This window comes from Cetorhinus maximus, chromosome 9 (genome assembly GCF_964194155.1).
Source record: "Cetorhinus maximus chromosome 9, sCetMax3.hap1.1, whole genome shotgun sequence".
Classification (NCBI taxonomy): domain Eukaryota; kingdom Metazoa; phylum Chordata; class Chondrichthyes; order Lamniformes; family Cetorhinidae; genus Cetorhinus; species Cetorhinus maximus.
In genome coordinates, this window is record NC_135887.1 from 130,833,458 (window position 1) to 130,860,879 (window position 27,422).

The window sequence follows — 27,422 nt, forward strand, 5'->3', positions numbered from 1 at the left end:
CAAAATGCAGTAGTGACACAGAGTGCCATAAAAGGCAAGTCAAGTGGTGATGATAGTGTAGTGCTCTTGTCGCTGGACTAGTAATTCAGAGATCCAGGGTCTGGAATAATGAAATAAGAATCTGGAATTAAAAGCCTAATGATGACCATAGAATACCCATCTGGCTCACTAATGTCCTTTAGGGAAGGAAATCTGCCGTCCTTACCTGGTCTGGCCTTCATGCGACTCCAGACCCACAGCAATGTGGTTGACTCTTTAAAAAAAAATGCTGTCTGAAATGGCCTAGCTGCCATTGTCACCACCGCCACCTTCTTAAGGGCAACTAGGGCAGTAAATGCTGTCCCAGCCAGTGTGAATGAGTAAAACAAAAAGCCAACCCCATGATCTTTACGTGATATGAAAATGAAATTATGGTCAAACAGTGCGGAATGATTTCAAGGCTGTAATTTTATCTTTGAACTCCTGTAAAGGAAAAGCCCTGCATTTATATAGCAACTCTCATGAGCACTGGACATCTCAAAGTGCTTTACACCCAATGAAGTACTTTTGAAGAGTGTAGCCACTGTTGTAACGGAGCAGATGCAACAGCCAATATGAGCACAGAAAACTTCCACAAACATCAGTGTGATAATGATTAGATAGACTGTCTTTTTTGTAATATTGATTAAGGGATAAGTATTGGCCAGGACACTGGGGTTAACTGACCTGCTCTTCTTCAAAATAGTGCAGTGGTCTCTGTTCAAAATTCCATTTGATATTAATGCTTCTTTAGGGTGCATGCGATTTTTAAAAAAAATATTCATCAGAGCAGGCAGATGGGGCCTGACTTTAATGTCTCATCTGAAAGACAGCATCTCCAAAAGTGCAGCACTCCTTCAAGTGCTGCATTAGAGTATCAGCAAAGGCTTTCAAGCCAAAGCCCTGGATTTGAACCTAGGACTTTCCAATCTTACAGGCAAGATTGCTACTCGCTGAGCCACAGCCTGGCACATGTTGTAAGCCTGCATCTGCTCTCTTGTACCGTAATTAACAGTTGAGAAGTTTCCACGTATGGCACAGCAGCAACTCTATTCTTTTGTTCTGATGGATGTAGATATTGCTGGTCCTGGCTGCAGTCTTTGGTGTGGTAGTGTATCGCCTTGTGACAATGGAGACCTTCGCTACTTTCCAGTGGGATTTTGTGAAGAAAAATTGGCAATTTGCCACGGCAGGAACTGGAGTCTGCATCAACTTTATCATCATCATGTCTTTGAATGTGGTAAGTGCAGCTGCCCTGGTCACCACCTCCACAGCCACCCACCCCCCCCCCCCTCCCCACCGCCACCACGCCCTGTCGCTCACCAACCTCGATGTTACCCTTGACCTGTCAGAAGGAGCGACATGTGGAAATAATCAGAAATGTTAGATTAGTGTGTTGGAAAGGAAACAGCTCTCATTGTGAACATCAACCCAGGCTGAGATATGGTGACTGGTGAAGAAAATATGTAGACTGCTGAAGAACGGAAGGTTTAGGAAGTTCAAACTAGAGCATGATGTGGGATTTTTTAATCAGGTTATTTTCAACTGAGGCTGATTTTTAATTGAGCTGGAGATTCAGTGGCTCTTCTGTTATGTTAAGCACGTCAATGAATAGAGTAACGCTGAGATGTGTTTAATTTTGGGATAATCCTACTTCATGCCTTCATATTCAGTAATCGACCAATAGAATTTTCATTGCGGCTTTATAAAGAGGGCAATGTACTTTCACAAATAAAATTGTACATTGGTTAAACATTTGGTTCAGTTAAGTATCTGACTTTTCTATTTATTTTTGTTTGAAGGTTTATGAAAAAGTTGCATACCTACTAACAAATTGGGGTAAGTAAATAGAATGGCTGGACTGAAAGCTCTGCATATGGTCAAAGTCATCTTCTGAATGATTCAACTTCTAAAAGCATGCCTGAATTTCCTCGAAGATAAGATTATTAATGGAATTGGCATTTCAGCTATATTGGACATAAAGCTAATCAGAACATGGGTGGACCTCTTTAAAAATAAAGTGACGCAAATGTTACTTCAATAACAAAATCTGAATTTATGCTAGCCACGTATAGATAAGAGCTTTTATCCATTACTAATGCAAACCACAGACGTTTTTTTTTAAGGGTATCCCTTCACTTTTATTTCATCACTCATCTAGATGTTATCTACTGTTGCAGAACATCCTCGCACAGAATCTGAATGGGAGAATAGCTTCGCTTTGAAAATGTTTCTCTTCCAATTTGTAAACCTTAACAGTTCAATCTTCTACATTGCTTTTTTCCTAGGCAGGTGAGTGCCATTAATGAATTTGGATAATATTCCAGTTCACGGTGTGTCCTCGGTTGTGTACAAATTCATACCAAATGAATCACCATCAGTCAACGTGTACCTTTGCATTAATAATTATTTCACTCCTGGTGCATAAATTTAAGGCGCAAAGCCCTTGATTTTGATTTACACGCACGCAAAGCGAAGTTCAATGTTGCACTTGTTACTGTAGACTAACAGTAAGTTGTCATTAATAAGACCCCTTTCGATAAATGCTTCCTGACATTTCAATAAATTAATAATGGACTGATTTTGAGACGAGCACCTACCAATAAAGATCTTGGGAATCTAACAGTGTGAGGACATTGAATCACAGCCCCCATCACATCAAGCAGCAGCTAGCTACCATGAGGTTGTCCTTTGGAGGCCCGTACATTGCCTGTTATACGCTAAAAAGCTGCAGTGTTAATGGTGTATTAATTTTCATTGATTTTTTTTTTAGGATCCTTCCAATTTCTCATCCTCTTTCATTTCTGAAAGTCTTTGGGGAGCAGAGGGGAAATGCAGGGTCCTCTCTCTACATAATAACTTGCACAGTAGTTTGTAAACTGCTGCAATAATTAATATTCTGGTTACAGTTGCAATTGATCCAAGTAAGGTCAGTTGGGACGCGGGAGCGTTTGACCAGGTTGCTGCATTAAATAATTTAATGTTGTGCTGAGAAACAGTGTTCAGCTGCGTCATCAGGCTGTGTTGAAAGAAGGCTGAAGGAAATAGCTCTATGTTAATTATTGCTGGCCATTTTCAAACCTGTCTTACCGATCAGCCCCAGTAATCTGGACCAAAGGCTGTTGAGCCGCAGGTAAATGAATAAGTAATAGCCTGAATCCTGTGGGAGTCGCATGCTACGGATCTGTAACTTTTAATAAACACTGACTCTGGTCTCTGCTGAATTGCAATGCCAGATTTGCTAATTTGTGAAATGCGAGAGATGGCTATGATGTGTTATTGAATTGTCCACTTTAGATTCACTCTACATGGCCCAATTATAACCATCAATTATAACTGGACTAGTATTCCAGAGATCCAATGGTAATGCTTTTGGGACCCGGATTCGAATCCCATCATGACAGATGGTGAAATTTGAATTCAATAAAAAATCTGGAATTAAAGGCCTGATGATGACCATGAAACCATTGTCAGCGAAACAAATCTGGTTCACTAATGTCCTTTAGGGAAGGAAATCTGCTGTCCTTACCTGGTTTGGCCTACATATGAGTCCAGAACCACAGCAATGTGGTTGACTCTTAAATGCCCTCTGAATTAGGGAATAAATGCTAGCCTAGCCAGTGAGGCCCACATCCCATAAATGAATTTTTAAAAAACACCTGATTGACACTTGTAGCTTGATGTCAAAACATCACAGTTCCCCAAGTTTTTTTTAAATTCATTCATGGGATGTGGACGTCACTGGCTAGGCCAGCATTTATTGCCCACCTGTAATTGCCCTTGTTCAGAGGGCATTTTTAAGAGTCAACCACATTGCTGGTGAAGTCACATGTAGGCCAAAGTCATGTAGGTTAAGACAGCAGATTTCCTTCCCTAGTGAACCAGGCGGGTTTTGTGACAATCAACAATTAGATTTTAATTCCAGATATTTGTTGAATTTAAATTCCACCATATCCCCAGAGCATTAACCTGGGTCTCTGGATTACTAGTCCAGTGACAATGCCATTATGCCACTACCTCCCCCTGCTTACTGCTGACACTGTTGCTGATCTAATTGAGCTTCTATGTTGCCTATTTGTTTGCTTGCTTCCCCATGCCCCCCTGTTCTCCCCCACCCCCAGAAATGTTTGTGTTAGGCAGTGGGGTAAAGGGACGTGGAGCTAAAACGGATGAGTGGAGTTGAGGTGCAGATCAGCCACGTCCTCGTTGAATGGGGGAGCACATTTGAGGGATTGATTGGCTCACTTCCGTACCTATCTTTCCATGCACCAGAATATGTATTTAGAGCATTTTTCTAGTTTTGCCACCACCTCATCATTATTAAATCTCAGGACCCCCATATTGCAAACTGGATGTTCCATCTCCACTGCAGGGCAGTAGGAATCAAGAATAAAATGCCCATATTACGCTGGTTATTGATCTGATGGTGATTCAATGTTGTATTTTTGGTTCACCCCCCCACCCCCCCTGGCCCCACCCCCACCACCCCAGGAAAGATGGGGAACATAAAGGACCCTAATTTTTTTAAAATTGGAACTGCTTGTGATAAGAGGGACAGTGTTCTCTTTTATAGCTGATTGCCTGTTTCTCCTCAGCACTCTGACATGAAGGAACCAGTGACAGTATGTTTGCAATGTATGAGAGCTGTAATGTATACTGCCTTCCCTCGTTATAACTCCTTTACTCACAGACTGATGAATGTTTGGAATTACCTAATGTTTGGCTAGAAACAGGAAGGAAAACATGTGGGATATTCAAACCACAGTTGCCTGCTTCAAAGGGGCAATTAGAGTACTAGAGTGAAGAGCTCTAATTGCCAAAATGGCCTTTTCTCGCGCTTGCCTCTTATATTTTTATTGCTGGAAGCCACACAGCACAGATCATTCTGGAAGCATTGACACCCGTGCACAGTGAATCCAAATCCATTTGCTTATTCCTTTTTAGTTTCTTCACATCTCCAATTCTCTCTCAATGACTTTATCTCGTTAACTCCAGGTTACTATTACAAACAGTTCAAATGTGTTGCAAGCGCCCTTATGTTAATCACATAACTAGTGGACACAGTTGATACGATGATTTATTTGCAATCTAAGCACCACTGCTCTAAAATCCGTTTGTGTGTTGATCAGGTTTGCAGGTCGACCAGGTGCCTACGCCAAGCTGTTTCAGAGATGGAGACTGGAGGAGGTACATATCCATCACTTGCATTGATGCTTGACATAACTGAATTGTGCTAACCGCTTTGAAACTGCTGACACAGTGCCTGAATAAATTGATGCTGCAGCACACAGCAGTTAATGAGCAGTTAATAGGAATGTTGAAGAAAAGATTGCTCACTTTCACATTGCTTTGGCCCTTCAGCAATATTTCTCAATAATATCTGCATTATATATACAGATGCAATAGTATCTGTATTCATTTTGATGACAACATTTAGTTTATAAGAGCAGAAAGAGCCTCATTTTCAACTCGTCCATGTTTGAAACAAATGATGTAGCCAAAGTATCATTTGCCTGTTACATTAAGGGTTTAGGATGATAACTTGCCCCAGCCCCAGTACGCAGGTCCATGCGGATATCTCACAAGGGGTCAACATCCAGTTTATTGGAATGTGGGGATAAATGCAGTCTTTCAGCCCTGATGTTATCTTGTATATCATAATAATATAAATATTGCTAAAAAGAAAGAAATGTTGCTAAATAATTTCGTTTTGTATCCATGAAGACAAATGCAAGAATACCAAATTTCAAATACTCACAACAATTTGTTCTACAGAAGAAAAGGGTGTGACATATAGTCACACACACGGACCCATTCTCTGCAAAGATAATTTGTTCAAGCCTTGCGCCTTTTATAAATTACCCCAGAGCTTGGGGAGCCTATAGTTCCCCATTGTTTTCTCCATGGCAACACCTTGGCCAATCAGAGTTGACGTACCAACTAATCAGCATCCTTTTCTCCTGTAGTATAAATTTTTGTGATCGTTTCAAATTTGGCATTCTTGTGTTTGTCCTGATGAGTGCAAGACAAACAGTTCCGGCAACATGTACTACTGAGCAACTATTAATAATCTAAGTGTTGTAATAGGAAGTTTAGATAATGAGTCACAAATTCTATGCATGGGTCTGAGAAGCTGAAGGCATACAGTCAGCTAGGAAACTCCTCTCTCTGCCTCTGCTTGTAGTTACTCCTACCAGGAGATCTGCTGCCATGTAATGTCATGCTCGACTATCTTGCACCATCCTCACACACCCACTATAGCTCCTCTGCAGCTGCTCGGTGATGTCCATCATCCAATTACTCTGAGGTCAACTCCTCTTTTTGTTGCCCTCCACCTCTTTATATATTGCCCAAGTTTCTAAGGCAGACAGGAAAGTGGATAAAATGCAGCAGCTTATGAGTTTTTTTCCCTTGTTACAAGCTTGATCTTTTTTTTGCTGTTAACGCATCCTAGGCCATCAGTTAGGGAGCTGATTGGAGAAAAATATGCTCTTGTCATTCTGTAGTTGGTTTGAGTGAAAGCATATAAACTTACCGTCCTGTCTGTCGTACGTACAACTATTTGTTCTGTATGTTATATATATATATATATATTTGTTATCTGATAAATCTTTGTCTTTTATTTGATACAGTGTCATCCCAGTGGCTGTTTGATTGACCTGTGTATGCAGATGGGGATCATTATGGTCCTGAAGCAAATGTGGAATAATTTTATGGAACTTGGCTACCCGTAAGCTTTACCATTTTCATTCTCAATGATCTCGGCTGAAAAGCCAATTAAAAATGAACGCTGTGACATTGAGCACTTATGTCTCTCTGGTTCACCTGCCAGATGCTATATTTAGAAGGCAATTTATCCTGCGGATCATAGAACCCCCATTTACGTGAACTGGAAGCATTCACCAAAGGCGTTTTTTTACGACGCCTTCATGTATGCATTCAGGAAGAATAAAATTAATCTGCGTACAAAATTGCAGGTATTTGGTGGCTCTGATTTTTGTTGCCCCCGATGCAAACTAGCCAGGGAAGGGCAGTTAAAATATCGGGTATCAATTGTCACCCCTTCCCCCACACCATCCCCCCCCACCCACCCACACCCCTCCCCACAATCCCACTTTCTCCCTGAACAAGGGAGCAGGACACCTGCAGGAAGGAAGAAATGGCGTCCCATTTTTCATATGCAAATCAGGTCCAATGATGTCATCAGGATCCAGTCAGCCATACCAACTCCTCTTTAGGAGGGACGTGAAGGATTTAAAGAGTGTCCAGAAAAGGTTTATGAAAATGGTTCCAGGAATGAGGGGCTTCAGTGACGTGGATAGGTTGGAGAAGCTGGAGCTGTTCTCCTTTTGAGGAGAGGAGGTTGAGAGGAGATTTGACAGAGTTGTTCAAAATCATGAGGAGTCTGGACAGAATAGATAGGGAGAAGCTCTTCCCAATTGTTGGAAGGGTTGAGAATCAGAGGGCGCAGATTTAAGGTGAATGGCCAGCGAACCAAAGATGATGTGAGGATAAACATTTTTACACAGCCATTGGTTAGGATGTGGAATGCACTGTCTGAGAGTGTTGTGGAGGCAGATTCAATCATGGCTTTCAAAAAGGAATTGGATATATCAAAATAGAAAAAAAAACAATGCAGGGCTATGGGAAAAGGGCAGAGGAGTGGGACTAACTCAGTTACTCTTACAGAGAGCCACCATGGACATGATGGACTGAAACTCCCCCTTTGTGCTATAACCATTCTATGGTTCTATAATAAAATGGCAAGTTGCTTGCAGGGGAAGGAGGAGAGGGAGAAGGGCCTGCAACAGGAGGCCTTATCGACCTAAAGTCTTCTAGGAACATTCCCCTTTGCTCCTGGCTTAGCTGGAGATAATGTATGCATCATTTGTGCTTTACAAAGAAGGCGCTCACAGAACTGTGCCAGCTCTGGAACCAGACCTGCAGCCTTAGCGCAGGGCTAAGACAATGCTGCCAATGGCTGTGAAGGTGACCATGGCCCTGAATTTCAGGTGATGCACGTAACACTTCCCAATTTGCCATCCACAACTGCGTCAGAAAGATAACTTTCTCTCTTTACGCCTGGATAGGGGAGTTCATTGTGTCATCCCTGAAAATGAAGGAGCAGGCCAAGTGTGCACATGGCTTTGCCAGTATAGCAGTCTTCCCATGGTGTAGGGTGCCTTCAAATGTATACATGTGGCTTTGCGCGCAATGCATCTCAATGCTGAGATGTATCACAACTGGTCACCCCACAGCTTACGGAAGTGCAGACAGAGAGGGAATGGGTGACCATCAGTCAGAAGAAAAGTGTCAGGCAGGTAGTCAGGAAATCCTCAGGGTGCATCTCGCTGGAGAACCATTTTTCTGTGTTGGAAAACGGTGAGAGTGACGGTTCCTCTGGGGAGTGCAGCCACGCTCATGGCACTGTTAGTGACTCAGCTGCACAGGGGGGGAGGAAAAAAAGGGGGAGAGCAATAGTGGTAGGAGACTCGATAGTAAGGGGAACAGACAGGTGTTTCTGCGGCTGTAGACGGGACTCCAGGATGGTATATTGCCTCCCTGGTGCCAGGGTCGAGGATGTCACTGAACGGCTGCAGGGCATTCAAAAGGGGGAGGGCAAAAAGACAGAGATCGTAGTACATATTGATACCAACGACATAGGTAGAAAAAGGGATGAGGTCCTGCAAGCAGAATTTAGGGAGCTAGGAAGCAGACTAAAAAACAGGACCTCAATGGTAATAATCTCTGGATTACTTCCGGTGCCACGCGCTAGTGAGTATAGAAATAGGAGGTTAGTCCAGATGAATGCGTGGCTGGAGAGATGGTGCAGGACAGAGGGTTTTAGATTTCTGGGACATTAGGACTGTTTATGGGGGTAGTGGGACCTGTGCAAGGCAGACTGGTTGCACCTGAATTGGAATGGAACCAACATCCTTGCAGGGAGGTTTGCTAGTGCTGTTGGGGAGGGTTTAAACTAACTTGGCAGGGGGGTGGGACCTTAGAGAGGAGGTTCAGCAGGGGGAGATGCACAGCCAAAATTAGAAGAGAGAGCAAGAGCCTGGAAGGCATAGATATTATAGGCCAGTTAAGGCACAAGGGAGGTTGGCAAGGTTGGATGGTATTTATTTTAATGCAAGGAGTCTGATGAATAAGGCAGAGTTGAGGGCACAAATTAACACATGTAAGTGTGATGTCATTGCTGTCACAGAGACATGGTTGAGAGAGGGGCAGGATTGGCAGCTCAATACTCCAGGATATAGGGTCTTCAGGCGAGACAGTGAAGGAGGTAAAAGATGAGGGGGTATCACGATATTGATCAAGGAATCAATTGCAGCAATAAGGAGGGATGACATCTTAGAAGGCTCCTCAAATGAAGCCACATGGTTAGAACTTAAAAACAAAAAAGGAGCAATCACATTGCTAGGAGTGTATTAGGGGCCCCCAAACAGTCAGAGATAAATAGAAGAGCAGGTATGTAGGCAAATTTCAGAGAAGTGTAAAAATAATAGGGTAGTAATAGTGGGGGATTTCAACTTCCTCAACATTAACTGGGTTAGTCATAGTGTGATAGGCTTAGAGGGAGCGGAATTTTTAAAATGCATCCATGAATGTGTTGTAAGCCAGTATGTAGAAGGTCCTACAAGAGAGGGGGAAGTCCGGGACTTAATTTTAGGGAATGAAGCTGGGCAAGTGGTAGAGGTATCAGTGGGGGAGCATTTTGCAGATAGCAATCATAACTCTGTTAGATTCAAGGTTGTTATGCAAAAGGACAAAGATGGGTCAGAAATCAGAGTCCTAAATTGGGGAAAGGCCAATTTTAATAAGATCAGATCTGATTTGGCCAGAGTGGAGTGGGAGCAGCTACTTTTAGGTGAATCTGCGTCAGAGCAGTGGGACTCATTCAAGAAGGAAATAGGGAGAGTACAGGGCAAACATATTCCAGTGAAGACAAAGGGTGGAACCAACAAATCCAGGGAACCCTGGATGTCGAGGGATATACAGGATTGGATAAAGAGAAAGAGGGAGGCTTATGGCACATACTGAGGGCTCAAAATAGTGGAAGCCCGAGAGGAGTATAGAATGTGTAGGGGGGAATTTAAAAAGGAAATTAGGAGAGCAAAATGGGGTATGAGAAAACATTGGCAGGTCAAACAAAGGAAAATCCAAAGTTATTTTACAAGTACATTAAGAGTAAGAGGACAACTAGAGAAAGGGTAAAGCCCATTAAGGACCTTTATGTTCATGATGCAGCATTACTTATGTCTGCCTCCAACGACTAACTAAGTGCTGCAGCAGTCTCTCTTTATAGATATTCATTTATGCATGCTCTGCTCAAATTTAAGGCAGGTCCTTGGTTTGTTGTCTTCTGATGCTTCATCCTGAGCTGTTTTTAATCAGTGGTGGTTAGGAACTCAGGAATGATGAGGAGTGCAGTTGGTAGGATTCAAATCTCCATGGGAAGACCCCAGTGGATTTCAACTCACATCACCTTAACCACAACTCATTACCCATGTGGGACTTCAAATGATGACTCTGGGATTAAGAGTCCTATTATGTACCTGTTAAAATACCTGAGCTGTAAACAGTGCCATGGGAATCAGTTACATCCACTTGAAAGGGAGCAAAGGGCCTCAGTTTAACATTTACTCTGAGACATCACAACACTGAGTGCAGCACTCTCCTGGAATACCAACTTGATTTCCATGTTCAAGTCCTGGTGCAGGATTTGAACCTACAGCCTTCTGAGCTAGAGGTCAGAGTATTGCCAACTGAGCCATGTTAGTGGTGACGATGTTAGTGGTGAAAATGTTAAATTAGGAAGTGCTCTTTGGAGAATGGAGGTTAAAAAAAGAACACTTGCTTCAGTAGAGCAGAGGGAAGTTCACTTTATACCCAATGCACTGTATTCCAGATCAGAATGTGCAAAAGAGTAGAAAAATATTAGTATTCCTCAATACTAATCACAGTCACATCAGTGTGAGGAAAATCACCCATTAATAAATAGTTAAATGAAGGAAAAATTAAGACCTGGGATTAAGTGGGATGTTAAAAACGCTCTTATGTGTCATGAAGGTCGGGATAAATTTTCGGTTCTCAAATGGCACAACTCGACCCTCTTTGCAAAGTCTGCCATTTAGTGGTAAGCAGAGGTAGTGCAAATGGTTTGATTGAGCTTCAAGTAAAAACATTGATGCACACTTTTGTCATTTTTCCACATTCACGGCATCCTGGTTTACCCAATTACCAATTCAGCAACCACTGTAATTATAATTTTCTTTCATATCTGGGAAAATAAACACAGTGAAGTCCTAAGGTGTGAGCTGCTTGCGGTTTTCTGAATGCAGGAATTGTTATGTAGAATGTCCATATTTATATTTATTTTGCACGTGCCTGGTTATGCGCGAGAGGCTTTTCTTTGTTCTGACTTGTCAACAAGATTTTGTTCTATACAGAAGCTCGCAAATAAGCAATTCTGAAATACATTCTGCAGACAAACATCTTTTCATGTGCCAGTTATGGTGCGAGAGATGGAAGAATGAAAGCCTGCTGAGTTGTTGTGAAATATTAATATACTGCGAGGTTGGGTGGAAAATAGTTCAGTTAACTGCAGTCATTTCCTGGTCTCTTTAGACTGTTGCAGAATTGGTGGTCACGAAGGAAGGTGAAGAAAGCTGGTCACAGTGTGGAGAATAAAGTCTACCTACCTCAGTGGGAGAAAGATTGGAATCTGCAACCCATGAATATCCATGGACTGATAGATGAATATTTGGAAATGGGTAAGGCACAGAATACTGACAATGTGTTATACATCACTATAGCTCAATATTATTGGATAAAGAGCCTCATGTTTTTGATTATTTAATGTCAACATTTCTGTGTGTAACTATTAACATATCCCCTACCAATTAAGCAAGCACCATTAATACATGCTTTAAGGAGCTAGTTCTGTTTGTTTGGTTTTATGTATGTATTGGACTGTCAATCATAGGCAGACCACGAATGTAAATGTTATCAGAATGTACCCAGGGTGTCCATTATTCAACTCTAGAACAAAGCCGGAGATTTTAAGTGTGAAATATCTTTCATCAAATAACTTACAAAATTGTCCTTGCAGAAGAAATTAAAGCTTTTACTTATGAATTAAATATGAAACAAAAAAACATTGACATTTGAATTATAGAGCTTCTTGACCTAAGATTATCAAATGTCAGTCATTGAAACTTTAGATCCAGTTTCATTATACATTTGGTAGGACTCTCTGCTTCAGAAAGTAGACTATATTTTTTCAGTATTTGCTGTGTTCTTTGCAAATGTTGAGACTATGCAGTGTTTCCCTCAAAATAAGTTTGGATTTCAAATGTAATTGGAAGGCAGCATTTCTTTAAGGAACCATTGCCTCAGAACTTCTGTTCCCCAGATGATTGTACCTCAAGGTACCCCCAAGATGTGCCGGGGGACCCCTTGGAAGTCCACATGCACTGACCGTAAGGGAATTTTCCGGGAAGTTTGGACTTCCGATGGGCAATTCCCCTGCATCTGGAGTCCTCAGAATCTGAGTTAAAGTCAGAGACTTTGGATGTTTCCAGCTCACTTACCAGAATATTTAACCAGGAAAAGTTAGGATTAAAACCAGTTCTACCGATTGGGTAACCATACTACTGGCTGCTCTGACACCTCACTGGAGCCCCTGACTACAACCTGCTGGCCCCAACCCCCACCCTGACTACTTCCCCGAGACCACCCGACTCCCCATCCAACCACCTGACTATCCACCCCCAACTACCTGACTCCTTCCCTCAATCACCCAAATACGTCCCCACCATAAGAGGTGAGCACAGTTGAGGTAGTTCGGAGATCAAAATGTCAGCAGCCAGGAAAATAACCTTTAATAGGCCCAGAAGTTACTTGTTAGCTGCCCACCTCCAATCAGAATCACAGAATAATTACAGTGCAGGAGGCCATTCGGCCCATTGTGTCATCACTGGCTCCCCGAATGAGCATTATGACTCATTGCCATTCACCTGCCTTTTCCCTGTAACCCTGCAGTTTGTTTCTATTTAAATAATTATCTAATGCCCTTTTGAATGCCTCAATTGAACCCACCCCCCTTACACTTCCAGGCAGTGCATTCCAGACCCGAACCACTTGCTGAACGAAGAAGTTTTTTTCTCACATCACATTTACTTCTTTGCAAATCACTTTAAATCTGTGCCCTCTCCTTCTTGATCCTTTTATGAGCGGGAACAGTTTCTCTCTATCTACTCTGTCTAGCCCCCTCACGATTTTGAACACCTCTATCGGATCTCCTCTTAGCCATCTACAGTCCCAACTTCTCCAATCTATTTTTATAACTGAAGCTTCTCATCCCTGGAACTATTTTTGTAAACCTCTTCTGCCCTCTCTCCAATGTGTTCACATCCTTCCTAAAGTGTGATGCCCAGAACTGTACACAAAACTCCAGCAGTCTAACTAGTATCCTGTACAAGTTTAGCATAACCTCCTTGCACTTGTACTCTGTGCCTCTATTAATAAAGCCCAGGATACTGTATGCTTTATTAACTGCTATCGCCACCTCCCTGCCACCTTCAATGACTTCTGCACATATACACCCAGGTCCTTCTGCTCCTCCATACCGTTTAGAGTTGTACTCCTTATTTGATATTGTCTCTCCATGTTCTTCCTACCAAAATGTATCACCTCACACTTCTCTGCATTAAACTTCATCTGCCGCCTATCTGCTCACTCCACCAACTCATCTATGTCCTTTTGAAGTTCTGTGCTGTCCGCCTCACAGTTAACAATGCTTCCAAGTTTTGTATCATCTGCCAACTTTGAAATTGTCCCCTGCTCACCAAGATCTAGATCATTTGTGTATATCAGGAAAAACAAAGGTTCCAAAACCAACTCCTGGGGAATTCCACTACAAACCTTCCTCCAGCCTGAAAAATATCCATTAACCAGGCCTCACGGTTTCTTATTACTCAGCCAATTTTGTATTCATGTTGCTATTGTCCCTTTTATTCCATGAGCTACAACTTTTCTCACAAGTCTGTTATGCCGCATTGTATTGGATGCTTTTTGGGAGTCCATGGCAACACATTAACACCTATACCCTCATCAGCCCTTTCTGCTACCTCTTCCAAAAACTCCAGCAAGTTATTTAAGCACGATTTTCCCTTAAGAAATCCATGCTGGCACTTCCTAATCAATCCACGTTTTTTCCATGTGACTATTAGTTTTACCCTGAATAATAGTTTCTAGAAGCTTCCCCACCACAGTTAAACCGACTGGTTTGCAATTGCTGGGCTTATCCTTACAACCTTTTTTGAACAAGGGTGTAATGTTGGCAATTCTCCAGTCCTCTGGCACCTCCCCTGAGTCTAGGGAAGACTGAAAGATAACAGCCAGCGCCCCTTCAATTTCTACTCTCCATTCAATATTCTCAGATGCATCTGATCCGGTCCCGGTGCCTTGTTAACTTAAGTGCCGAAAATTTATTCAAAATCTTCTCCTTATCAATTTTGAACCCTTCTAGTGACAGAGTTTCCTCCTCTGACACTATGGCCTGGGCAGCATCTGCTTCCTTGGTAAAGACAGATGCAAAGTATTCATTTAACACCTCAGCCATGCCCCTGCCTCCATGTGTAAATCCCCTTTTGGTCCCTACTAGGCCCTACTCCTCCTTTTACCACCCTTTTATTATTTATGTGCCGATAAAAGACTTTGGGACTCCCCTTTATGTTAGTTGCCAGATATAATCCCTCTTCGCTTCTCTTATTTACTTTTTCACCTCTCCTCTGAATCTTCTGTATTCAGCTTGGTTCACAATTGTATTTTCTACCTGACACCTGTCGCAAGCACACTTTTTCTTCTTTATCTTAATTTCTATCTCCTTTTTCATTCAGGGAGCCCTGGATTTGTTTCCCCTACCTTTCCCTTTCGAGGGAATACACCTTGACTGTGCCCGAACCATTTCTTCTTTGAAGGTAGCCCATTGTTCAGCTACAGATTTTCCCGCCAACCTTTGATTCCAGTCTATCCAGCCCAGCTCCGTTCTTGCCCCATTGTAGTCGGCTCTCTCCCAGTTAATTAATTCTTACTCTGGATTGCCCATTGTCCATTTCGACTGTCATCCTAAACCTTACGATACAATGATCAATATCTCCTAAATGTTCCCCCACTGACACTTGATCTACTTGGCCCACCTCATTTCCAAGAACCAGGCCCAACAGCGTGTCTTGTTGGACTAGGCACATTCTGCTGTAGAAAATTCTCCTGAACACCCTCTAGTAACTCTTGCCCCTCTCTGCCCTTCATGCTACCACTAGCTCAGTCTATATTCCAGTAATTCAAATCCCCCATTATAACTACAGTATAATGTTTGCACCTCTCTGTAATTTCCCTGCAGATTTGTTCCTCTACATCCTTGCCACTAGTTGGCAGTCTATAGACTACACCGAGCAATGTAACTGCACCCTTTTTGTTCCTTAGCTCTAACCAAATTGATTCTGTCCTTGAACCCTCTGGGACATCCTCTTTCTCCAGCACTTCAGTGCTCTCCTTAACCAAGACTGACACCCCTCCTCCTTTTCATCTCAGTCTATCTTTTGTTGAACACCTTGTACCCAGGAATATTTAACACCCAGCCCTGCCCTTCCTTAAGCCAAGTCTCAGTTATCGCCACAACATCATAACTTCACATGGCAATCTGCACCTATAACTCACCAAACTTATTTACTATACTCTGTGCATTCACATATGTACAGTATAACCCTGATGTAGACTTCATTACTTTCTCCCTTACTCCGACTCTGCCTATTAACTTACTATTCTCTATTCTAGTGCTATCTGTCTCTCCCAGTATTTTCTGCACTTTGGTATTACTCCCTAACATTCTCTCCTGGTTCCCTGCCAAGTTAAAGCCTCCACCCCCAGCCCCACGCCACCCCAACCCACCCAACAGCACCAGCAAAATGTCCCACAAGGAGCTCAGCCCTGGCTCTCTTCAGGTGCATAAGGCGCCATCTCCTCCAGAGCCAGTCCCAGTGTCCCAGGAATCTAAAGCCCTCCCTCCTGCACCCTCTTTCCAGTCACACATTCATCTGCCTTATCCTCCTATTTCTGTACTCACGGGCACTGGGAGTAATCCGGAGATTACTACTTTAGAGGTCCTGCTTGCTCATTTTCTACCCGGACCCCTAAATTCTGTCTACAGGACCACATTCCACCACCTCCCCCCACCACCACCCCCCACCGCCCCCCCCACCCCTTCCCTACTTAAGTCATTGGTACCAACGTAGACCTTGACCTCTGGCTGTTCACCCTCCCCCAGAAGAATGTCCTGAAGCCGTTTGGTGACATCCTTGGCCCTAGCATCAGGGTGGCAACATACCATCAGGCAAGACCCCTAGTGCTTCAACAAGATCCTGCCCAAAGTTATGAAAAGAATGACAGAGTCAGGGACAGAAGTCTGTGATGACAATGGGAGTCCTAGAAACAGAAAGAATGAAAAATGAAGGGGCTTGTTATATTGTGGTATTATTCATAAAGAGCTAGGAACCCCTAACTGTTATGTGAATATATATCCCGGGGTGCCACATTCACAGTTACCATGCCAAGCAATAATATATCAGTCTATCAGCCCACCATCCACTTGGAGAGCAGAAAGAAATAACTCACTGGAGCTCCAGCATTTTGAGTCTGAAGCGTGATTATTTCTCAACTTTGGAATTCAAAGACAAGACATGGCTTCTGCAAGTTCCACTCTAAGTCACTCACCATCCGGACTTGGAACTATAGTGCCGTTCCTTCACAGTCACTGGGTCAAAATCCTGGAAACCCCTTACTCACACCACTGTGGGTGATGGACATGGACTGCAGTGGTTCAAGAAGGCAGCTCACCACCTCCACCATCTCAAGGGCAATTAGGGATGGGCAATGAATGCTGGCCCTGGTTCTGGTGCTCAAATCTTCAGTACTATTGCTGGAATGTTGTCAGGGCCCATAGCCTTTGCAGTATCCAGTGCTTTAAGCTGTTTTTAGATATCACGTGGAGTGAATTGAATTGGCTGAAGACTAGATCTGTGACACTGGGGACCTCAGGAGGAGGCTCAGATGGATCATCCACTCGTCACTTCAGGCTGAAGAAGGCTGCAAATATTTCAGTCTCCTCTCTTCTCAATCTTCCTTTCTCCAAGGGGAACAGTCCCAATCTATCTATGTAACTGAAGTTCCTCATCTTGGAACCATTCTCGTGAATATTTTCACGGGATGAACATTCTTTGTCTCTGCTTCCCAGGCTCAGCCAGCCCCAGGAAGTGGGGAGTGGAGGGGGAGAGATTAGAAGGGCCCTTGGGGATGTTGGGAGATCAAAAGGGTCATGCGGGGTGGTGGGAGATTGGAGATTTGAGGGGGACATGGGGGAGATTGGAAAGGAGGCAATGGGTCCGATTGCCAGTGGGTGAAGGGCTAAACCAGGGTCAGCCGCCATTGCTTCTTTTTAGCTAATAGCTGCCCAGGCCAGCCAGGGTTAATGCTAACACGGTGGTTAATTCTGTGGCACGCAGCTTCATTATAATATTTAAATGATCAATCGACCTCCTGTGAATCATTTGGTTGCCGCGCTCCCTGTTAAAACTGGAAGTTGTCAGATTGAAGGTTGGTTAAAGTCGGGTTTCAGATGTGTTACATTTTGTTTTTCCATCCTGCTCACTTAACCTCACCCATTTCGAGGTTTAAAATTCCGCACCTCCACCGAGTCTGGTGGTGCTTTTTATTTTTATTATATAGTATCTGCATCACAGAAAATGTCCATTTGGCCAATGCGAGTAGGCTCTTTCCACTTAGATTAGGAGAGATAAACACGAGAGGACATGGCTTTAGGGTGAAAGGGGAAAGGTTTAGGGGGAACATTTGGGGGAACTTCTTCACTCAGAGAGTGGTGAGAGTGTGGAACGAGATGCCATCTGATGTGGTAAATGCGGGCTCACTCTTAAGTTTTAAGAATAAATTGGATAGATACATGGATGGGAGAGGTCTGGAGGGTTATGGTCTAGGTGCAGGTCAATGGGACAAGCGGAGTAATATTTCGGCACAGACTAGAAGGGCCGAATGGCCTGCTTTCTGTGCTGTAGTGTTCTATGGTTCTACGGCCCAACAGGTCGATGTAAAACCTTTATATTCCAGATGAGCCTCATCCCGCTCTAATTAACCTGCCTCCATATCCCTCTATTCCCTCTCCCTCATGTTCTATCTATTGCTTAAATTCATCAATGTTATCCTCCATCCCACAGGGTGATCCATTATTCTCACCACTCTCTGTGTAAAGGAGTTTCTCTTAAATTCTTTATTTTGTTTATCCATGGCTATCTTATATTTATGGCCCCCTTTCTCTAAACTCCCCCACAACTGGAAATAATTTCATAATTCACCTGGCCGTGCCCCCTCTGTTCCAACCAGGCTGTTCCAGGACAGCTACATCACTGGCATCTACCCAGCCGTGTGGAAAATTGCCCAGGCATGTCCTGTCCACCAAAAGCAGGACAAATCCAACCCAGCCAATTATCGCCCCATCAGGCTACAAGGTGCACTGCAGCAACTCACCAAGGCTCCTTTGACAGCACCTTCCAAACCACCTAGGAGGGCAAGGGCAGCAAAGGCATGGGGACACCACCATCTGCAAGTTCCACTCCAAGCCGCTCACCGCCCTGACTTCGAACTATATCGCCACTCCTTCACGGTCGCTGGGTCAAAATCCTGGAGCTTCCTTTCTCACGTCACTGTGGGTGTACCGACACCACATGGACTGCAGTGGTTCAAGAAGGCAGCTCACCACCACCTTCCCAAGGGTAATTAAGGATGGGCAATAAATGTTGGCCTAGCCAGTGACGCCCACACCCCATGAAGGAATAAATGAGAAAAATTAAAAGAGGTATTCAAAATCATGAGGAATCTGGACAGAATAGATCGGGATAAGCTGTTCCCACTGGTGGATCGATCAAGAACCCGAGGGGAAAGGTTTAAGTTAATTGGTAAAAGGAGCATTGATGACATGAGGAATAACTTTTTCACACAGCAAATGGTGAGGTTCTAGAATGCAGTGCCTACGATTGTGGAGGTAGCAGGGTCAATTGAGGCATTCAGGAGGGAATTGGATTATTAACTGAATAGAAAGAGTATGCAGGCTTATGGGGAGAAGGCTGAGGAATGGCAGTAGGTGCATTGCTCATTCGAAGAGCCAGCAGAGACATGAAGGACCAAATGGTCTCCTTCTGTGCTGTGACAATTCTGTGAAATGTTAAATGTTGAGTCTGGCAGTTCCTGAGGGAAACCCATTCTTCTGGTGCCCTGACCTTAAATCAGATCACCCACCGCCCATCCACACCACCACCCCACCCCCCCAAGCCCCCCACGGCAAGGCCCCCTCACCCAACTGCTAACCCCCAACCCCCATTCTCTCCCCACCTCCACAACTAATATCGTTACCTTGTAAGTGGATGAGGGATGATGCTTAATTCAAAGTGGCCTTGAGGCATAAGGCAGGATCTTCCCCCCCCCATCGGGGGGGTTTTGCGGGAGCGGGCGAGTTCCCGATCAGCGCCCCCAATTGGGGACTCGCCGCCATTTTACGTGGGCAGGCCAATTAAGGCCTGCCCAGCGTGACGTCTACCAGGAAGCGCTGTGCGCTCCCTGGGCGGGCCGGGGAGGGGGGGGGATTCCCTGAGCCGGGAATGCGCATGCGTGCGAAAGTGCGCAAAGGTCCCCCTGAGGCAAAGTGCTGCCTCAGGGAGATCCGTTCAGGTTTAAAACATTAAATAGAGATGAGAAAATAAATTACTGACATGTCCCCTCAAGTGCCACTGTCACACGAGGTGGGACACGTCAATTTCCTTGATTTAGAGATTTCGTACAAATTTTAATAACCTCATGAAACCTCATCCCGCCTGTGGATGAGGTTTCATGGTTTTTCAGAAGCCCGCCTGGGGCTCCCGGCCTGCCCGCCAACCTTAAGGTCGGACGGGCAGGTCCACTAATCACTTTAATTACTTTTTTAATGGCCTTAATAGGCCTTTGGCAGTTCGGCGGGCGCACAGCCGATTCGGCCGCACGCTCACTGAACTGAAAATCTAAATGACACGGGGTGATGTTGGGACGCACGCCCGATGTCACCCCGCGTCATTTGACGTGTCGGCAAGTAGGCCCCACCACCCCTCCGCTCGCTGACTAGAATATGCAGCCCATAATTGCCTTTCAACAAAGTTCAGGTCCAAATCTTTAGCACCCTTGTATGACATTCCCTCTGATTTACTTTTAGCAATTTGTTAATCTGGTTATATTAATTGCCTGTAATAGTTGTCAAATTAGCTTACTGGAGCATCTATTAGAAGGTAATAGTCCCGACTTGAATAATTGCCAATTGGAAAATATACCCCTAAAGAGGAGAAAATAGCTTCAAAATTAACTGAGGAATCAATATTAGTTTAATATGAAAAAGTCATTTTGCTGTACTACCAAGAACAAATGATTTAAGCAAGACTTCAGACCTCAGGCCTTATCAGGACTCTATCCATGAATTTCCTCCTGAATTTTAAGTGGCAAGAGTGGCCAGTGCTGAATTCGTAATCCCTGATCAAGCACACTCGGTCTAATCCCCTGTCACGTACACAGAGCATCTCGTAACCACTCAAAGTCACTACAAACTGATAAAGCTGATGTTACAGTTTTTAAAAAAATTTGACAACAATGAAATGTTTTGCAAGTCACGTGAAGCAGCTTAATTACTTTGCTGAGCGAGCCACTTATTTAAAGCCAGTTTCAGTGATGCACAGTACAATTCAATCCTTCCTTCAAGCCTCTCTTACGATAAAGAATGAAAGAAGAAATTGTTGTATTTACATAGAGCCTTTCACAAACTTACGACCTTCCAAAATGATTTACAACCAATGGCGCACTTTTGAATTGTAGCCGCTATTATAATACAGGGAACAAAGTGGCTGATTTCTGCATAGCGACGCAATAAACTTTATAGTCAGATCATTATTCAAAACATAAAATTCTGGAAATACTCAGCAGGTTTGACAGCATCTACCGAGAGAGAGAAGCTCAGTTAACGTTTCAGGTCGGTGACCCTTTGATATAATAGATTAAGCCGGGCAAGGAAAGGTAGGTGGAGAAGAAAGCATGGATGGAAAGGTCTATGATAGGTTGGAAGGCAGGAGAAATTAACTGACAAGAGGGATGATGGTGAAAGACAAAAAGAGATAGTAATGGGACAGATGAAGAAACAAAGAATGTGTCTAGAGGAGGTGTAGATGGAAAGACAGCATCAGTACCAACAGTTACCATCTGGGCTCATTGGAGGGCCCCCCCCACCAAGCCGTAGCTCTCCCCCAGGTTCTCCTCCCCCAGATTCTCCTCCCCCATGACCTCTCAAGCCCAGGTCCCCACGCACCCCTCGACTCCCTTGCCGGGGCCTGCCAGCAGCGAGACTTACAAAAAAACTCAGCAGTTCCAATCCAGTGCCCCCCGCCTCGAAGTACTGGAGAGCTGCCAGGCACTGATTGGCTGTCAGCTCACTGAGGCAGGACGTCCTGTCCCCGAGGGCTGGAAGTGCCGCCTCCACAGCCAATCAGCCACTAAATGGCTACAACAGGACAGGCATTCGACTATTGGGCAGGCTTGACCCCACCCTGACCCCACCCCAACATTTTAGTTGGTTGGGGCAGGGACTGCAGCACCCCATTAAATCCAGCCCGTGGAACCTTTCCCATCCACCTGCGAGGGCAGAGGCAGATGGCACGGCACTGAGGTCTCAGACTGCATTCAGTGCTCGTGCTCAGGAGTAGGACTTGAACCCTCCCAATCTTCTGACCCAGCAACAAGAGGTTCTACCAACTGAACTATGGCTGACACCAATTTATTTTTTTTTAAAAACATTTTATAATGAAATAAAACAGATTAGAAACACATTCCTGTTTCGGTGTATAGACGCGATAGGCATGCTAATGGCACATATTCACATGTTCCATTTTAAACTGTTGCTGATTACTTAATGTGTTTGTTCTTGGTTATTAGTGCAATGGTAATTGTGATTCTCATTTTAATCTAGTTTTACAGTTTGGTTTCACAACAATATTTGTTGCTGCATTCCCACTGGCTCCACTCCTTGCTCTTCTAAACAATATCATTGAAATAAGGCTGGATGCTTACAAATTCGTCACACAGTGGAGACGACCATTGCCTGCAAGAGCAACAGATATAGGTAACACGATCACTGAAATGCCCTGCATAGAGCTGTGCTGCTTCCCAAGAGAATTACATGATAAAATTAATAAGCTGTCGGCTTTTTGCTGTGAAGACCCGGTAGAATTTCTACATCTCCTCCTCTGCTACAGCTGCTTCTGGAGGTTTGATTTACTTTAATTCTGTAGAGCCCGAACATATGAAGGCTTTGAATATTCCTTTCATATTTGGGGAGATTTTTCACTTGCATGTCTGGATAGGTTAAGAGGAATGTTTGTTCTCCCTCTCTCTCTCACCTCTTTCTGATTGATCTTCCAACTCTGGTCTTCCCCCTCTTTGGCCTGGATTTTTGGAATGACTCGGGATCCCGTTAAAAATTGTGGGTAAGTCCCGATTTCGGGATTCCCAAACCCACTCCCCGGCTGACCTGGAGCGCCTTTTCAGGGTGCATGCTGGTTCGGGTTGTGGGCCCCACACCCTGTACTCCCGACCTGACCGGTTTCCATTGCGGGGATGGGCATGTTCTACTCTTCCTCAATTTTCATGGAGTCAGGCCAGGTTTTTTAAAAGAGTCATGGTTCGCGGCACCTCAGAGATGTTGTCAACCGTAGTCTGTATGAGGGAACCTTTTAAAAGGTGAGTTTGAAAGGCCCTCCTTTCAAATTGTGGGGATTTTCAAGAATCACTCCGGAGGCAAAGATGTGTAGAATATGGGAAGTTTAATTCAAGCATGTGCAGGGGAGATTCCTTCTTAAAGAATCAGTGGTTACTGTAGCCATATGTGTACCTCCCCATCGTGTGACCATGTTATTCCAGCTAACCTTAACAGTTGTAAAACTCATTCAACAATATAGGGTTCTAAGGCTACATTAGTCTAGTTTTCTCAATTAATTTTAACCACATGGGAATTTCAAACATTACCTGGACTACTTCACTCCTCATGCTCCCTATGTCAAGCTATGCCCTTTCACCCACCCCCATGGACCCTCATGCCCTCCCTTGCCAAAGTATGCCCCCACCCACAACCAACATGGCCCCTCATGCCTCATATGCCAAGCTATGCCCCTTTATGCAGCCCCCATGGTCCCTCATGCCCCATGCCAAGATATGTCTCCCACCCAACCCCCTTGGCCCCTCTTGCCCCCATGCCAAGCCAAGGCAGTTCCATGCCCATTCAACCATGACAGCTTATATCAAACCAATGAACTCTATAGTGTCAAAAGGATGTGCAAAAAAAGTTTTATAAAACCAGTCATTCATTACTTTCCACTCTATTAAAAATAGTCCCTTCACAACAGCCCAATAAAAGTGTCAATCATCCAAACCCTTTAAAGAATCAATAACAAACTGCAGGCACTTGAAACCTCTTAACCTTGTGTAAATAAGTGTTATGAAATTGGCAGCAAAGATTAGAAAGTCAGAGGTGTCAATCAGGAAAGTTTTCCCTGGGACTCGGGTATTTCATCAGAATAATGGATGTCTGCATTTGCAGCCAAGCTTCATTATGTATTTTGGCTGAGAGTTACTGTCATAGATTGGCTTGGGGGCATGAGAGCCATGGGTTGAGGTGGGGGAATGGTGGTGGTTGGAGGAACTTAACTTTTGCATGGGGAACATAAGGGACCATGGGGGTGTTCGGATGAGGGGTTGGATCGGGTAGCATACCTTGTCATGGGGGCATGAGGTGCTATGGGGGTTGGGTGGGAGGCATAATTTGGCATAGGGAGCATGAGGAGCCATGGAAGGCAGGTGGAGGGGCGTACCTTGGTAAGGGGGCATGAATGGATATATGTGGGTGGAGGGCATAGCTGGTCATAAGGGCATGGGACCATGGGGGTGGGTGGGGTGGCATAGCCTGGCATGGGAGTATTGGGTGACATGGGTGGGACATGGGGAGTGTGTGGGGGGTGAGAGGTATAGAGTAAAGGGTTAACATCAGAAGCACCTGATGCTGATGTAATTATGATGCAATGTCACATGACTAACAAACAGAGTTCTGGAGGGAAGGAGAAGTCCAACCTTGTGTAGAGTTACTGAGATGTGCATAGAGCTGTAAATAAATATATATTTTTTTTATGGACTACAGTCAAAAGTACCTTTCTTAGGGAAAGTGTTAAATCTTGAAGAACCCCATCTAGACCCCAGATACAAGATGAAACATGGCAGCAGACAGCAAGTAAAAGACCCAAAAAATTCCAAGAGAAGATTACAGACCGGACAGACTGACAGATCCTTGGAAGAAGGAGAAAAAAGAAAATTGATCAAAGTCTCATCCGAAAACCTCAGAGCAGTGTGGCTGCAGCAGATGCAAGTTGAGTCACAGGTCCAGCAGCAACATCTCCAGAGCTTGGGACAAGCATGGATTCTGCGCTGCCGCTCCCAGAGTCTTTCTGAAGCACTAACGTTGCACAACAAGCTCAGCACTGGGATAACTGGAGAAAGAAGTTTCCAGATTGTTCTGACACAGCAGTTGATAAAGGCTGAGTTGTTTAAAATCCCAGAAGGAAATTTTAAACAACTGCCACAACTTATATTTTCAATTGGTGTGTTTTGAGTTGCAGCTCTAAATTCAGGAATAAGACCACCAGTTCTCGAGAGGTTTTTATATCAAACTAAATGAAACAGTTATTAATTTACAACAAATTAAGCACATGCACATGGCTACAAATTACTACTATCATAACTTTTAACAAATTCCTAGATTAATCTCCACTAAGGCAACAATAACCAATAGACTTAACCAGTCACCAGGAAAAGCATTTTCACCTTACAAATTCTAAACAAGGTTCCTTTCACCTTGGTTCCTTTGCAGACAGTTGTAGGCTTACAGGCTTAGATCTTACATGCTTCTGACCTACACACACAAACTGCCCTCAGGTTATGGATAGCCATCCCTTTTGAATGTAAATTCTCACTGTATCACCAGGCCTTTTGAACTCCACCTCTTCTAACAATAAAACCCCTTTCATAGTAACAATTTTATTAGTAGCGTAAACATATGGCTTGGTGTCTCCTAGCTAGGTGCAAGATTTCACCCCCACTCTTGAATGCTCCATTCAACAAAATGCAAATGTCCCCTCTACCTACTCTTTACATCTCAAAACTACTATACATCAAAGCACCCAGTCTAGCTGGCTTTAATCCAATTAACACACACACAGACTAAACCTCTATTTTTTAAAAATTCCAATAACATTATATATATCTCTTCCTGACACAGATATAGAACAGCTTCAAGGTTGCACAAGAAGGAACAAAAAGATCAGATCCATACTCCATGCAGTTGGAGCTATTGCTGACGACGTGATAGCCAGACAGGGAATTGATGAGGCTTCAAGCTCTTCCGATGAAGTCTTCCAGGCAGTCGATTTGTAATGTAGCATTCAAAAAAAATTTAATCATCGAACAAGCAAAATTTGATAAGAGAAAGGATTCATTCATCAATGACCTATAAAGCTTGGCAGAAAATTGTGACTGTGAAATATTGAGGGATGAATTGATTTGTGATCACAGAGTAGTTGGGATGAAGCACCATCAGATCACATGCAAGTGATGGAAGATCTAAATTTAATTGAGGCAGTACAGATTGAGTTTTAGACTGACCTCGGAAAGTAAAATAGAACAGTTGTTTGTGGCAAAAGTGATGTCCCTTGGAAACAAATGTGTGAGGCTTTTCAATATCTTGGACAGAAAAAGAAGACACAGAGAAACAAAAGTCCATGAAATTAGGAAAAAGTGTGCCAATCACCATCTTGAAATGCTCTCGGTATGTCAGGGAAGATCTACACAAACAGGAAGAATGCCCAACAGGGGGAGTAGAGTGCCACACAACTGTAGGGGAAGTTAGGACATTTTAAATTGTCTGCTGATCTAAAACACAGCCCAAAAAGAAAGGAAAAATAACAAGGCCAAACCAGACACAAGAAGTGGAAGAACCGCAGAAAAAGGTGAATAACTTTCCGAGGGGAAATAAATGAAACAGAAAATAAATACATGAGCATTAAATTTGAAGTGGACAGACAGCCCACAGAGTTTAAAATTAGACACCAGGGCAGGTGTTTTAGTCGTATCTGATGAAGTAAAGTGGCTTCAGCACATTACACTTAGCCGTCATCCATCCAGTGACAAGGTCCAAGTGGGACTAAACTGAAAGTCATGGGATAACACCCGGCAAAATTGAAATACAAGGATAGAGAAATTGTTGAACCTTTGTATGTCATATAGAACCAAGAATATTCGTTATTAGGCAGGAAGACATGCTTACAATTGAGTCTGACTCACAAAGTAGATGAAGTTGCTGTTGAGTAGTACATTCAGGAATGAATTTCAACCATTATTTACAGACTTGGGAAAGCTGAAAATCGAATATCATGTAATCCTAAGAGCTGATGCTAAACCAATCTGCCTCTGCATACCAAGGAAAGCATGTCACCCACTCTTGGGCGAAGTCAAGAGTGAAATTAAGCACATGTTACAGTAGAGGGTTATCGCTCCAGTAACCATTCTGACAAAGTGGTGTTCTGGAATGGTCACAGCCCCAAAGCCTAATGGCTCAATTAGAATGTGTGTGGACTTGACTGAAACAAACAAATCACTAGAGCATGAGATCCACCCGATAACCTTAAGAATGAAAGTCTTGCCAAACTATTTGCTAAAAGTACCCTATTCCTCAAATTAGGTGCAAACAGGGGTTTTTGGCAGTTGCCTCTGAACAGACCACATTTAAAACAGCATTCGATTGTTCTTGCTTTAATAATTAACCATTCGGAATTGCTTCTGCACCAGAAATATTCCAAGGACAATGTCTCAGACCTAGAAGACATGTAAGGAGTAATATTGAATGAAAGTGGGCAGACGACCCGGTATTGTCCTAGGCACCGGAAACGACAGCAGCAATCGCAGCCCTGTCAACCCTGCAAAATCCTCCTTACTAACATCTGGGGGCTAGTGCCAAAATTGGGAGAGCTGTTTCACAGACTAGTCAAGCAACAGCCTGATATAGTCATCCTCACGGAATCATATCTCACAGATAATGTCCCAGACACCACCACCACCATCCCTGGGTATTTCCTGGCCCACCGACAGGACAGATGCAGCAGAGGTAGCGGCACAGTGGTATACGGTTAGGAGGGAGTTGCCCTGGGAGTCCTCAACATTGA

At 43.8% G+C, this 27,422-nt stretch overlaps 1 protein-coding gene across 1 annotated transcript in view; it reads left to right on the forward strand.

The window, feature by feature from the left end:
- ano3 (anoctamin 3) overlaps positions 1–27,422 on the forward strand; it is a 564,514-nt gene that overhangs the window by 473,640 nt on the left and 63,452 nt on the right. The window contains exons 18-24 of the mRNA XM_078549540.1: positions 1,094–1,258; positions 1,821–1,857; positions 2,199–2,310; positions 5,148–5,205; positions 6,651–6,748; positions 11,653–11,798; positions 22,130–22,282. Coding sequence (XP_078405666.1) covers positions 1,094–1,258; positions 1,821–1,857; positions 2,199–2,310; positions 5,148–5,205; positions 6,651–6,748; positions 11,653–11,798; positions 22,130–22,282 — 769 coding nt within the window. The remainder of the gene's footprint in view (positions 1–1,093; positions 1,259–1,820; positions 1,858–2,198; positions 2,311–5,147; positions 5,206–6,650; positions 6,749–11,652; positions 11,799–22,129; positions 22,283–27,422) is intronic.